The sequence below is a fragment of the Tursiops truncatus genome, chromosome 6 (genome assembly GCF_011762595.2).
Source record: "Tursiops truncatus isolate mTurTru1 chromosome 6, mTurTru1.mat.Y, whole genome shotgun sequence".
In the NCBI taxonomy this organism is placed as follows: domain Eukaryota; kingdom Metazoa; phylum Chordata; class Mammalia; order Artiodactyla; family Delphinidae; genus Tursiops; species Tursiops truncatus.
The window spans coordinates 109,285,815-109,299,822 of NC_047039.1; the positions used below are offsets into that span (position 1 = coordinate 109,285,815).

At 54.6% G+C, this 14,008-nt stretch overlaps 2 protein-coding genes across 16 annotated transcripts in view; one reads left to right on the plus strand and one right to left on the minus strand.

The window, feature by feature from the left end:
- The window catches only part of USP20 (ubiquitin specific peptidase 20), a 62,383-nt gene that overhangs the window by 44,838 nt on the left and 3,537 nt on the right, over positions 1 to 14,008 (plus strand). For 13 of the 15 annotated variants that reach the window (XM_073806704.1, XM_073806710.1, XM_033858829.2 and 10 more), the window contains 4 exons: positions 56 to 158; positions 1,390 to 1,461; positions 1,938 to 2,114; positions 2,240 to 3,552. In XM_073806704.1, the coding sequence (XP_073662805.1) occupies positions 56 to 158; positions 1,390 to 1,461; positions 1,938 to 2,098 (336 nt within the window). In that variant the 3' untranslated portion in view covers positions 2,099 to 2,114; positions 2,240 to 3,552. Of the gene's footprint in view, positions 1 to 55; positions 159 to 1,389; positions 1,462 to 1,937; positions 2,115 to 2,239; positions 3,553 to 14,008 lie in introns of those variants that run through there. The other 2 variants (XM_073806709.1, XR_012332736.1) reach the window with 2 other exon arrangements.
- The window catches only part of FNBP1 (formin binding protein 1), a 139,738-nt gene continuing 136,277 nt past the window's right edge, over positions 10,548 to 14,008 (minus strand). The window contains exon 17 of the mRNA XM_019920177.3: positions 10,548 to 13,570. Coding sequence (XP_019775736.1) covers positions 13,563 to 13,570 — 8 coding nt within the window. The 3' untranslated portion in view covers positions 10,548 to 13,562. The remainder of the gene's footprint in view (positions 13,571 to 14,008) is intronic.

A 14,008-nucleotide genomic window follows, 5' to 3' on the forward strand; every position in this document is an offset into this window, starting at 1 on the left:
CCAGTGGGGTGTTGGATATTCACGCCAACCTTCCCCTCGGCCCCGCCCCACCCAGCTGAACAAGGCGTTCCAGGCCGAGGAGTCGCCCAGTGTCATCTACTGCATCAGCATGCAGTGGTTCCGGGAGTGGGAGGCCTTCGTCAAGGGCAAGGACAACGGTGAGTGAGTCAGATGGCACGTGCCCGCCACGCCCCACACCAGGAGGGGCCTGGGGCTGCTGACCTGCTGGGAGCGTCCCAGGAGGCGGAGGGCGCCTGCCCAGAGGGCACGTGCCTGAAGGGGTAACACCAAAAACCTGCCGGGCAGGCACAGATCCTGGGCGCCCCCCTGCCCCGCCCCTCCCCACCGAGTGCCGGGATCGCCGTCCTCACCCTGGCCAGGCCTTCTCACTGCAGCAGGACAGAAGCCATCTGGCTCTGCCCCTTCCCTCCCTTACCCTCTGTCTGCAGGTGCCCGGGGGTGGCTGCTTTTCCCTCCTGCCAGGCCTTTTCCCTTGGGGACTCTGTTGGCCTAAATAATAGATTTTAGTTGACAGATGGCTTCAGACTCTTAGGAAAGGACTTGGACGCCATGTCCTCTGATCGCTCGATTTACAGAGGTGGAAACAGGCCCCAGCAGAGGGCCGCTCCCAGAGTCCCTCACGGTCCCCGGCAGGGAACAGCTGAGCCCGAGCTGCGGCCTGCACGCGGCCACCCTCACGGCCCCTGAGTCCCACACTCGGCTCCCAGGCCAGGCTTCGGAGCCTGGCGGGGTCAGCAGAGCCAGGAGCTTCCGTGCCCTGGACATCTGCCCTTTGCAGCATAAGCACCAGGACGCGGGAAGGGGGAGGGTCCTGCCTAGTGGCTGCGTCGGTCCAGAACCCGGCTCTGTCCAGAGTCGCAGCCCCACCTCGGGCCCTGGCTCTGCCTCCTGCCAGTGCTGAGCTGGGCGGTCACGTCGCTGCTCACCTCACCCAGTTGTTGAGGGTTGAGCTGGTGGGGTGCGTGGGAAGGGTGCTCAGCAAACACAGCTGCCATCGGATTAGGACAATGCCTACCCGGCACCGGACGTCTACCCTACCCCCCGCCCCCCCACTCCATGCTAAGGTCTGAAACTAGGGGCGAGTCCTCAAAACTCCCTCCGCTGGGTCCAGGGATGCCACAGTCTCTTCTGGCTCTCAGGCTCGTGGAGATGAGCATTTGGTGCCCTAAGCACCTCGGCCCGTAAGGGCTTCACGCTGACCCCCTGGGCCCGGGACAGCCTCTCCGGGATCGCAGGTGTCGGTGGCGCACTCTGAGAATGGCTCGTATCTGCTGAGGGGTGGAAGGCTGTGGCGGAGGAGGGGACCGGGCTTTCTTCCCATTGCTGCGGAGGACCAGAGGCACTGAGCCTGAGCCCTGTCTGTTCCAGAGCCCCCCGGGCCCATTGACAACAGCAGGATCGCACAGGTCAAAGGAAGCGGCCACATCCAACTGAAGCAGGGTGAGAGTCTCGCCAGCCCCAGCCCGGCTCCCCTCTGCCCCTCCTGGCTTGCAGGTCTCACCAGGCGCCCCCTTGCCACCTGTCTGAGTCGGGCTGTGACATCTGTCCGTGTCCAGGTCCAAGACTCGAGCGGATGGGCCAAGGTGCCTGGCCTCTGTGTGGTTCCCACGGCCCCTCTGCCCCTACCCACGCCCTCTCGCCACTCCGCCACCTCACCTGCCTGCCCTTTTGCGTGAACCCCACGCCCTGGGAAATGAGGGGCTGCAGCCATCGTAGTGCCCTCTCGGGTCCTCAGAGAATGGACATTCCCCTGGAAAATCCCAAGATTCCCATTTACAGCTGTGCACGGAAGCCCATGGTTGCCCTCCGTCCCCATTGGGGCCTGGCCCTCCCAGACCCCCCACTGCCAAGACGGTGGCTCCAGCGAGGGGGCGAGGGCGAGCCCAGCCTGACCGGTAGCCTCTCGGGCCCTGCAGGAGCTGACTACGGGCAGATCTCAGAGGAGACCTGGGTGTACCTGAATAACCTGTATGGCGGCGGCCCCGAGATCGCCCTCCGCCAGAGTGTGGCCCAGCTCCAGGACCCGGACAGCTTGCACGGGGAGCAGAAAATCGAAGCCGAGACCCGGGCCGTGTGACTCAGTGGTCCAGTCTGTAAGTCCTCTCCTCCCTCCGCGGAGACCCTCTCGTGTCCCTCACGTGTTGGAAGAGCGCCCTGAGGCTGCTTGGAAGGACCTTCACGAGGCCCCCACCGGCTGATGACCCGGGTGTCCCCACAGGCCCCGCCTTTGCCCTCCTCCCTGCGGAGGGGGCGTCTGTACCCGGAAGAGAGGCCGGCTGCTCTGGAAACTCAGATGTGTTAAGAGGCAGAAAAGTTGTTTTGGTTCACAGTGAGTAATGCTGCAACTAGGAAATATATCCACTTCAGGCTTGTTAAACGACCAAGGCTCTGCGACGTTAACTCGGGTCTTTGTCTCGGCAGTGCCCTCGTGTCACTGCTGTCGTTGTGTCCCCAAACCTGCCCTCTCGCTAGCTCGGGCCCAGCTTTTGTCCCTGGACCCTCAGTCAGGGGCCATGGCCTTGGCACAGAGGGTCGGGGAGCGGCTGCCGCTCCGCAGGCGTTTCCCACTGGCTGCTGGTCCAGCGCCTGAGTCATGGGTCGACGGTCAGAGCCGCGAGCAGGTGCCGAGCCCTCGGCAGTGAGGGCGCTGCCGCTGGTCCCTGGGCCAGGTCCTCCCGAGGCCCTGCTCCACCCCCGCACCTCCCGTCGTCACGGAAGTCTCCTGAATGCTGGGCGGCTCTCAATGTTTTTCATGCAGACTAATGACGCCCGACACGTTTGCGATTGGGACCCGAGGGCGGGGTTGGCTCTGTCAGTGGGGCTCGTTTCTGAAGGCAGCGGTGCTGCTGAGCTGGCCCTGTGGATTGGCTGTCATTTGCCCCTGCCGGGGACCCAGGTGATGAAACAGAAATACCTCGCGTTGCTATGTTCGCTGCTGCTGCAGCTTCCCCGGGGGGCTGACATCTCTCCCTGACACCGAGCTGCGCGGGTCCCGGAAGTGCGCCTTCTGGGTGCTGAGCGAGGCCACTGCTGGGGGGCTGGGACCTCCGAGCACAGCGAGGTGGCGCTGAAGCCCCTGGACGAAACGGCCGTGGCCAGTGCTCAGCCCGTCAGGGTCAAAGCGCATGGAGGGTGGGAAAGGGGTCCCGGGACCAAACCCCCCAGATCCCGTGGGCCTCAGCCTCCATAGAAGCAGATGTCAGTGGAACTTGCAGCAGGCGGTTCTGGCGGAGCCCCTGAAGCTCTCACGTGTCACTCACTTCTGTGATCTCATTTCACCCGGATCTGTTTCCTTCTCCACCGAGGCAGCATAAGATCAAAGAACAAGCCACTGTTGGAATTTCTGGACATTTGCCACAGTCCTTTGGAAGTTGCTGCTGCCGCCAGTGGCGACCCCCCTGCAGAGCCCGGCGGTTGCATGTTGCACTGTTCGTGACGTAGACTCCGCTGTGCAGGTTGTAATCTCGCCCCACGTCTGCGCCGTCTAGTTTGTGCTCAGAATGTCATAATAAATATGTAACGTTCCCCACAGCCCGTGCTCTCGTCTCTGCACCCGCCGCAGTTAATTCTGTTACTGGAGGGAGAGGGAAGCTGGCTGCCATGGGGGAGGGTCGTGGGGGAGGGCGGTGGAGCCACGGTGATTAATGTTTGACCTTTCGAAGAAAAAAGGATTCTTACTCTAAGCTGTTGCTTTTTCGTTTTGTAACATACAAAAAGAATCTGCCAGAAAAACTTAACGTGCATTAGATTTTTTAAAATGTAGATAGAAACCATATTGCTAATGCTCAAATGAGCACGCTCCCTTTTGGCTTTCAGAGTGATAGAGATCCTTGCAAGTGTGCAGGCCCTGGAGTTGAAGGTGATTGGCTTCCTTTACAGACCCCTTATTCCAGAAGGGCTTTTTACTTGAATAAAACAATGCAACTTAGCAAACCAGTTCATGGACTTAGAGAAACATGTTTGCATGAATTCTTACAAACTGCTTCTTACATTTTCTGGAATGAAAAGTGAGAATTTATTTTAAAAGATGTGCTTTTTTTTATATATATAAATTTATTTATTTATTTATCTTTGGCTGCATTGTGTCTTCGTTGCTGCACACGGACTCTCTAGTTGTGGCGAGTGGGGGCTACTCTTCGTTGCAGTGCACAGGCTTCTCATTGCAGTGGCTTCTCTTGTTGCAGAGCATGGGCTCTAGGAGCGAGGGCTCAGTAGTTGTGGCTTGCTGGCTCTAGAGCGCAGGCTCAGTAGTTGTGGCACATGGGCTTGGTTGTTCCGCGGCATGTGGGATCTTCCCGGACCAGGGCTCAAACCTGTGTCCCCTGCACTGGCAGGCAGATTCTGTTTTGTTTGTTTTTTTTATAAATGTATTTATGTATTTTTGGCTGTGTTGGGTCTTCGTTTCTGTGCGAGGGCTTTCTCCACTTGCCGCGAGCGGGGGCCCCTCTTCATCGCGGTGCGCGGGCCTTTCACTGTCGTGGCCTCTCTTGCTGCAGAGCACAGGCTCCAGATGTGCAGGCTCAGTAGTTGTGGCTCACGGGCTTAGTTGCTCCGCGGCATGTGGGATCTTCCCAGACCAGGGCTCGAACCCGTGTCCCCTGCATCGGCAGGCGGACTCTCAACCGCTGCGCCACCAGGGAAGCCCCAAAAGATGTGCTATTAAAAAAACCTGATAAAACAGCTTTTTGAGCCTATATATTTAAAAAACAAACAGGAGTGTGTGCTGTAACTCCTTTGAATTCCTGTGTGCAGCTCTCTCCACATGGAGCTTATCTACTCCGTGCCTACGTTTCCCAGTGATTCACTCTACTGTGAGATGGTTCACGTTTGGTTCAGAAACCAGTTTTTATTTCTCCCATTTCCTGTTTTATCAAGATTTTGTTGTTGTCGTTCAGCTTGAATTATAACGCCATCATTTGAATATACGTAATTCAGAAAAACGCCTTGACGTGTTCTAGCCTTAAAGGTCCTGCATACATTTTAAACACATCTTAACTATTAGCTAGGTTGCTGTACTGGAGACTGTTTAGTGCTTTGCTTTTAGGGAAACAGATGTTGAACCTCACATTTTTATAAGGTAACAGTATAATTAAAAGGTGTAAATGCCTTCATCTCTTAGGCTTGCTTTCTCCTAAGGTTGCCCAAGCAGTGGTTGGATTTTATTCACATTACTACAGAAATAATACTGAAGTTGGATAAGACCTCTCTATGTTCATGTCTTTCTTGGGGCTAGCAGCCCTGATACAGTATAAACCACTTGTGTTTAAGAGTAAAAACAGTATATTCAGTTTTCACTGAACTTAAAAATGAAAATCATGTCACCCTATTGTAACCTGTTGGTGCCTTTTTAGAATGTAGCTTAATCATGACAGACCTTGATGTTTATTTCTTATTTAAACCCTCCTCTTTACACGTAAGCATTTTTAGAAGGGTCAGATTTCTTGTTTAACTTACATGGAACTATGTAGAGTACAACCCAGTGATATCAGACAAGAATTAATATTTCACTCTATTTCAAATGCTTATAAAGCTTTTATTGAGTTAGATTTTGCTGATGCAAAGTTTACAGCCTTCTGGTACTGAAAACTAGATACACAAAACAATGTTACAGACGATGAAGATAAAGAGTATGTTTTCTTTCCAGGGCTTTGAAAAAAAATCACTTAAACTCTTACTACGGAATAGAGTAAGCCTAGAACCCTGTTTATATTCCAGGGGAAAGAAAGTCTGCATTTGTTTCATGGCTTAAAGCATCTGGTTTATGCATATTACATTGCAGTAGTGATACTGAAAAATTGTCTCTTGCCTAACGTTTTTACTGCCCTATGACCAGGAATTAAGTTTTAAAATGCTGCTTGAAGATGGCTGTGCTAACTAATGTCAGTGCAGGAGCAATATTCTTTTTTTTTTTTTTTTTTTTGCGGTACGCGGGCCCCTGCCTGCTGTGGCCTCTCCCGCTGCGGAGCACAGGCTCCGGACGCGCAGGCTCGGCGGCCATGGCTCACGGGCCCAGCCGCTCCGCGGCATGTGGGATCCTCCCGGACTGGGGCACGAACCCGCGTCCCCTGCATCGGCAGGCGGACTCTCAACCACTGCGCCACCAGGGAAGCCCAGGAGCAATATTTTTACCTGTTTCTAGATGACAGTGTTACTAAAATTTCTAAAATGAAGGCATTTGTTTAGTCTCAGTTACTTAAGAAAACTATAAATTTTAAAAAGGACTCAGATAAATCATGAACTCAGAGGAACTTTCAGATCGTCATTGTTCAGAAGCCAAATAAATAAAATGGACCAAAAAAAAAAATTAACGTGACAAATGACCAGACACCCCGGGGGCTTTGCATGGCTCCCCGAGAGCCAGCGCATCCAGAGGCTTCAGGAGGAAGTGGAGGCCGAGCTGCTTTAAACACCCATCGGCCTGTGTCTTTCCTTTCCTGGAACCAGCCCCGGCCCCAGAGAAGGGGGCCCGATGCGCTCGGGGGATGAGGCCAGCACAGCCCGCAGGCCGCTCCCCTCCTGGCATCACACCACGGACCTGGTGCCTCCCGGCTGCTCAGAGCAGCCTCGGGGCAGGGGTTCCCCTCCCTGGACCCTACGAGGGCTGCACTGGGGACACCCTTTCCCCTTCCTCCCCGACGGCTGGTGTTGGCACCTCCGCCACAGCATCGTGGTTGCTGGTGGCTGGCATCGGGCTGGTGGCTGGCATCTCTCACATTTAGTGATGCTATAGTGGTTTATAGTCTCTCTGGTTTTGGTTGGTTCTGTTTATGCTTTGGGGGTTTGGAGGGGAGAGGAGAACTTGAGATTTTATGTATGACTTTAAACATTCGCTTGTGAAATCCCATCAGACATGCATGTGCAGAAACAGGTTCAACACAGAGTGATAAAACAGGTGACAGACACCCGCCCCCAGGTAGGACTGCTAGCAGTTCCACTGAAGCCCCTTCGGGGCCTCCTGATCACTGACCCCCCGCCCACCCCAGAGGAAGCTCCTTCCCTGCGTTTCTTTCAGCCCTCACTTTTCTTTATAGTTTCACCACATACGTGTGTGTCTGAGCATCATTTTAGCTTTGCTCACATTCGAATGTTGGATTCCATGGTACACATTTTGTGATTGGCTTTTCCTGTTAAACCTGGAAGATGGGATTGGGAAAGTTTTGTCTGGAGGGTTGCTTGATCCGGAGGTTTGGAGACATTCATTTGTTGTATGTACTGCAGGAAGGTGAGAGAGAGAGGTAGGCACCAGTTGGCCTTAAGATGTTTCCTCTATACTTTCCCTTGAAATACCAGGCTTTTCAGTGGCTCGGCCGAGATGCTGGCACGTGAAGACAGGACAGGAGCGTGTGGTTGTTCACCTCCATTTACAGACGAGCGGAGACAGGCAGTGCTGGGCGGCAGGGGAGGCTGTCTCTGTGTCCTGTCTCCCACGTGCCATCCCGTGGTCGGGCTTCTCCTCCAGGCTGGCCCGGGCCTCGCTCCAGCGACACCTTTTAGAGTCACAAGCCAGCCGGCAGACTGGGGAGTTTGTAGGCCAACTGCCACCTGTGTCTGCAGGCCTTTCCACCTGTCTGTGCTTCTGCTGACAAAGCTGCATCAGAAAGTACATTCCCTGGTGGTCCAGTGGATAAGACTCCACGCTTCCAAGGCAGGGGGCACGGGTTCAATCCCTGGTGGGGGAACTAGGATCCCCCATGCTGCGTGGTGCGGCGGGGAGAAAACAAAACAAAAAACATTTGCAAGGTGCAGCCACCCCAGAAGTATAGCTTCCTACCTTTGTTCTAGTTGGAATTATGTGCAAACGTAAATTATCCTGCGAGTCCTTCACGACCTGAGTTTGAGCCCCAGAGAGCCTCTGGGGAAGCAAATGGTGTTTTGGAATCATACCTCCCTCTGGCTCTCTTCCCTACGACACCTTTACCTACAGCAGAGAGAGGCCCCGTTGGTCGTAGCAAAGGCACAGGGTGCAGAAGAAATTGATGCCCTTGGGAAGAGCTGTGAAAAAGAGCTGTCCTCATTTTGGACAAAGTGTGTCCTGGAAGGCTGCCCTAGGGACGTGCTGGGATACCGCCTCCAGGCGTTGCTTGGACCTGACACCAGCGAGCAGCCCAGCTGAGGGCTGTTTGGAGAGCCCGAACTGCGGGCAGGGCTCTTGGCCTGGCGTGTGGGAGGATGTGCACCCCGTGAGGGGCACGAGGCCCCCGGGGCAGAACGCCGCAGCACCCAGGGGAATCCTCCCCGCCCCTGCTGCTTCCGGGGACCAACAGAGGAAAATGAGGAAATCCCTGTTTCCTCCTGCGGCTTTTGGTCCCTTAGCTCTGAGGACAGAGCGACGTTGGGGGCCGTTCTCAGTTTATGCTGTACCTTCTGTGGCCCAGCGACGTCTCCAGCTAATGGGAGGTCATTTAAGTAAATGGCACTCACTGTACCGTCTGGACAGAGACAGCGTTTAAGTCAGGGCCTAATGCACGCAGCTCCGGAGAAACGGCCCCTGGCACTCAAAGAGGCTGCGAGGTGCCATTTGCAGCGTTTGCGCGTTAACCTCCGGTCTCAGAGGGCGCTGGCAACAAGGCTTATGCCTCCCCTTCTCAGAAAAGGCCGGCAGAGGCCAGGGAAGAGGAAGAGAGGCGCCCTCCAGGCCAGGTGGGCCCTCACTCAGCCCCGCACCATCCATCTCTTGCTGTCCCGTGGGTCGCACAATTCCAGAGATCTCTTTTGCTTTAGTTAAAAAAGTGACGGCATACTCGAATCCCCCCGCCTCTGCCCACTTCCATTTCCTACCTGGTCACCCTGCTGGGGACCCTCGTCCTTCCTTCCTCGCCCGCCGGCTTCTCTCCCACTAGGGGTCGCCAGCGCCTGTGCGCGGCGGCGGCGGCGGCGGGGGGCGTGGCCTGGGCGTGGCCGGCAGGTGGGGAGCGGGGAGAGGCGGGGAGAGGCGGGGCCGAGCAGGGCGGATGCTGAGATTCCCAGACCCACCGGAGGAGCCTGACCGACGGGTCTGAGTCAGGGGTTTCTGCGCTTGCAGAGCTACCTTCGGGAGCACACCGGGAAACCAACTAACTGCCCGCAGCACATACTGCGCTGCCGCCGCTGGTTTCCGTGTGCGATGGGGTGAGGCGTCACCTCCCCAAACGCTTGAACCAAGTAGGTGCGTAAAGACGGCCCAAGCTGGGAGGCGGTTCAGTGTTTCAGACCCGCGAGCGCAGTGTAAGGTCACAGAGCTGCCAGCCGTGAACTCTGTCGCCGAATCAGAATAACACAGGCTCCATCACGGAGCCGGGAGGGAGCTCGGAATCAGAGCTGACAGCTAAGAACGGCTGTGGAGGTGGCGTCCACCAAGTGTTTTCCCCACTACAGGGGAAACTGAGGCCCAGGGAGGTGGGGACACGCGCCCCATTCAGACCCGGCTCCCAGCCCCTCACGATGGTGGGGTCCTGCAGGGGAGAAGGTTCTACGTGAGACAGAGGGAGACATTCTGTCTCTTACCGACCGTTAGAGACTAGTCCCCAACTATGATAAAAGCCCAGAAAGAACATGCTGGAGACATTCTTCCCAGATTGACCTTTTGCTGACCTGGACAAGGGGGCCTCAGTAGGACAGTCGTGGAGCCACCCAGTTCCCTTGACCATCCCGTCTCTTGCTGAGAACCCCGACTTGATGGTTTGGAGGCCTTGGCTCCGGACACCATCCTCCCCAGGACCGACGGCAGCAGACTTGGCTGAGAACTTGGCGAAGCTCTTGCTTGAAAGGCCAGTCACACGCGTCTGTGGGAGGAGGCCGCGGCCGCAGCGAGGCCTGGCCTCGTACGGGTGGCCTCACCTCCCACCCCTCGGCAAGCGAGTGACACTTGGCATTAGGCCGCCCTGCTCACTTAATATTTCACTCCCTCAACAACTGTCTTCCTAAATCGGCTCTAAAGAGCCTTAGGAAACAGAGGTGTGGGCACGAGCCAGTCTTCCCCCCAAAGCCCGGGGTGAGATTTTCAACGCAGGGTATGGAAAGGGCCTCCCTCCGGCGGCACATGCAGCCGCTTGGCGCAGGCACGAGGCCCTCACCCTTAAACGCTGCACACTGTCCGCGGCGTCCCAGAAACCAGTGAGTATTCCAGCCAAGCTCCCAAGGAGAGGGTCGGCTTGAGCACTCGTGACGCCAGACCGCCAATGATACGCAAACCCGCTGCGATTTCCCGGCCCCTCGGTCCCCACAGTAGGGTCCCCGAAACCCCAGAGTAGCTGCCAGCTGAATTTGCATAAAATGGCCTGGACCTAAGGAGCCCCCCCAAATCCCTGCACTGAATCAACGGGACCCCACATCACTGAGGTCTCTGACGGCTTCCCCCAGTGGGCGGGGCTGGAATTTGGAGCTCCCTGGGTCTCAGGCCCCTCCCCAAGCAGATGGCACCTCGACTGGTGTTGGGTTGACACCAGTAAATCAGTGACATGCAGATCGGAGCCCAGCCTCCAGCCCAGGGGACTCTTGACTGCTTCTGTGACCAGGGTCTCCTCTTTGCGCAACAAACAGCCCCGCGATACCGTGCCAGAAGTTACACTTTTATTTAACATTTAGAGGATTAACATATAGTTACAAGGTCAATATAAGCCTTCCAGTGGAAGCACTTTATTTGGTTTAATTCCATCTCCAGAGACAAATGGGCAATTCCATAACCTTTACAATGGCAACGGGCCATTTACAACACTGAAATGCCTCCAAAGTTTAGAATTAGTGCAACACACAGATAAACCAAGAAGTTTAAAGGTGCTCGACACCAGGTTAAAATAAAAGTTTGGATCACTTTTTAAAGTTTTTTTGATATAAGCACAGGAGGCAGAGCCATTAGGAAGTATGAAATCGACATTTCTGCAAAAATACTTAGCATCAACATAACTTTTTCATGTTCAGTAAACTTTTCCCCAGTAATTACAGATGTTACCAAAAGGCATAAGAGGCCTCTGCGCTACTGCTGGAGAGACAGGCTGCTGGCGCCCAAAAGCTTCAGGAAGATCGTGATATAAACCCAAAGGGCAATCCCCTTACAGCTTTCCATGCCTTTTTATTCTTTCCTATCCTGCAAAGGAAAAACTGGGTAAACGACAGGTTCCTCTCTTCCATTTTAAGTTATTTTCAGGGTAGCTTCTTTAAAAATGAGTTATTCTTACGGCACAGCAATATCCTAGCATTGGTGGAGAAGTGACGGGCAGTGGATACGAGGGAAGGCTGAGAAAAGCACATGGGAAATTCCACGTTTCTACTCTATGTGAACTGCTCTATAGTAATATATAGACGATTTCACAGTAGGATTCCCAGAGTAAGTGATATATCTCAACTATCCTATAATAACTTACTTCCTTTACTAAGCCCAGCTGGTACAGCTCTTCCCTTTCCCCATAGCCACACAGACTGTCAGAGAAGCAAACACCAAGGTTAACATTGAAAAGCACTCATTTATCCATTCTCTTTTGGACACAGGTGGTACAGAGAAAAAAAAAAGGCACAGGGGCTACAAGAGGATACCAGCATATTCTCTTTTGGGTTTAACAGACACTAAAAGAACAAATTACTGCACTTTATGCCTTTTCCCCTAGGTTGTAAGAAATTAATCTATCCTAACCCCTAATATGAAAGATGCAATGCACATGCGTTCCCAAGGCTCTAAAATCAGATTTTAAAAACATGTGTAGCATCCTTGCAGAGTGAAGAGTGGGCAGCTTGACTTGGTGAGATTCAGAAGTTGCTGGAGACACCCGGCCACCCTGCCACTGGGACTGTCCACAGGAACCACGCACCTGCTGGTTTGCAGGGACACGGGTGAGGCCCTGACCCTTCTCGCCCTTTGGCATCCTGGCTTTACCGTCATCTGTCAAGACAGTCCTCTCATGAGACTGAGGAGTGTGTGACAGTGGGGCCGCCCCCTGGGTGTTAACGGAGCGGCCCCCAGATGCCCACAGCTGCAGAGGCTCCCTCTGGGGAAGAAAGGGCGAGGGGGTGACTCACGCTTGCTCAAACCTGAAGCCACTTCCTCTTCCCCTGCTTTTTGCCCTTGGTATTTGCTCCCTCTTGGTTTCTTGTCACCAAGGGTTGCCTGAGCCACTCTCAGAGGCTGGTGTGTGGTCAACCCTGGTTTGCCGAGAGGAACCGTTTTCCTACCACTGAACAAAGGCCCAACCCTCAGGACCTGTCCTTCCTGTCCTTGTCCCTTCGGCTCCTGTAAGATTTCCTTGTCTTGATTCATAAGGGTTGAGAAGCAATGAGGATGCTCAAGGTGACCTCCTGGTTACCAAAAGCAAAACAAGAGAGGAAAGATGCCTGGTGGCATCCTTGGGCTTCTGACGGCATCCTCGCTCACAGAAACTGACAGCCAATGATTTCTCTGGGCTTTTTCTGCACCGAATAAGTAGAGAAGCTATGCTGCTCTAAGGCATGAGTGACCACAGGGTACATGACCTCATGTCTTCCTCAAAGACCCATAAGAGGAAGGAAATTTAGCTCAAAAAACAAACTTGATTAATTCCACTTGGCCTGGAGAGCAGGTGGGGAAATGTGGAAGCTGTAGCCACGGGATCACTTGATGCACCACAAGAAGCACAGGGTCTTTGGTGATGAGAGCACTAGAATCCTAAGATGCGGGTCTCGGACTTCACGGAAAGGGGAGAGTCTTCCCTTGGCAATGAGCTAATGCAGAGGTGAGACCCTCGTTCACGATCTGCAGTTCTCATTAACAGGCGGCCAACGGGGAGAAGGTGGGCTGGGGCCTTCCTGGACCCCATGAAAGGTGGGCACGGGCAGGACAGCAGGGCTGGCCCCAGAGCTGGAATTTGACTTTTGCTGTGGACTTTTCCAGGCCACTGAAGACAGGGCCCCAAACAAAAATGTGTGTACGTGTGTGTATGTGAGTGTGCGTGTACATGCCCCAGTGCCCGCCACGGACACTCTGAGGCTGTGAAACGTTTCAAGGGCCAATTGTTTAGTATGAGGTGAGACGCACAGTCAGGAAAGGACCACCGAATACCCAATGGACTTGGGAAAAGATGAGTATTTGCTAACGTAAAGGACACAGGGACACATGAGTGACATTCGGGCGCCCAGTCCACCTGGTGCAGGCCTGACCCTCCTTGTTCAGATGCGGTTCGTCTCCCCAGGAGACCAGTGGCAAAGTTTTCACGAAAGGCACAGTGTGAATTGTGGACGGGCTGGGATGCGCCAGATGGACTGAGGGCCGAGGCCCGGGAAGGAGGGACCACGCGTCAAGCCGCCTTCTGTGGCCCCGAGTTGGACGGGGACCAAGACAGGGACAGACCTCCCCGCAAGAGGCAGCCAGGCTGGGCCAGGGGAGGAACCAGGCTACGAGGAACATGCTGTAAAAAGAAAAGAAAGAAAAAGGCAAGCCGCTGCACGTGGGGATGGATGTCGCTTCAGGCTTAGGTTCCGAGGGCCACACACCAGCAGAGCCCCAAGGCGCTGGCGGGCACCCAGGCCTGTGGAGACAAGCAGACCGAAGGGTTTCTCCTGGGAAGGCTCTCCCGAGGCTCTGGCTCCCGGAACCATCTTTAGGAATCTACAACACAAAAGACAGAGAAAGGAAAAGGCTGTTAGAGTGGCGGGCAGCAGGTCAGGGGCGGCGCTCTGCAGCTCAGTGCAAACTGCACCGCCCTGGGGAGGGGGGAGGGGAGGGAGCACATTTAGAGCGATGGGTTACCACAGGGCGAGTCTGAGATAAGGAACTTTCACGGTTTTATCTGCAATCAGAGCAGCTAGTCTTTCCTTCAGGGGTAAGAGAAGCCGCCCAGGAGATGATGCACCCATGCACCCGAACTCATCTTTCTCATAAATTGAGTTCTGAGACAGAGAAAGAACCAGCCTCCCAGAATGATGCCGGGAGCCCAAAGGCCTGGTTCCCTCTCCGACTGACACTCTCAGTTCCTTGGCAGTAAAAGGCAATATCTTTGGTGAAAAGGAAAACCTGTCACTCAGCGTTTACTCAGCAATAAACAGT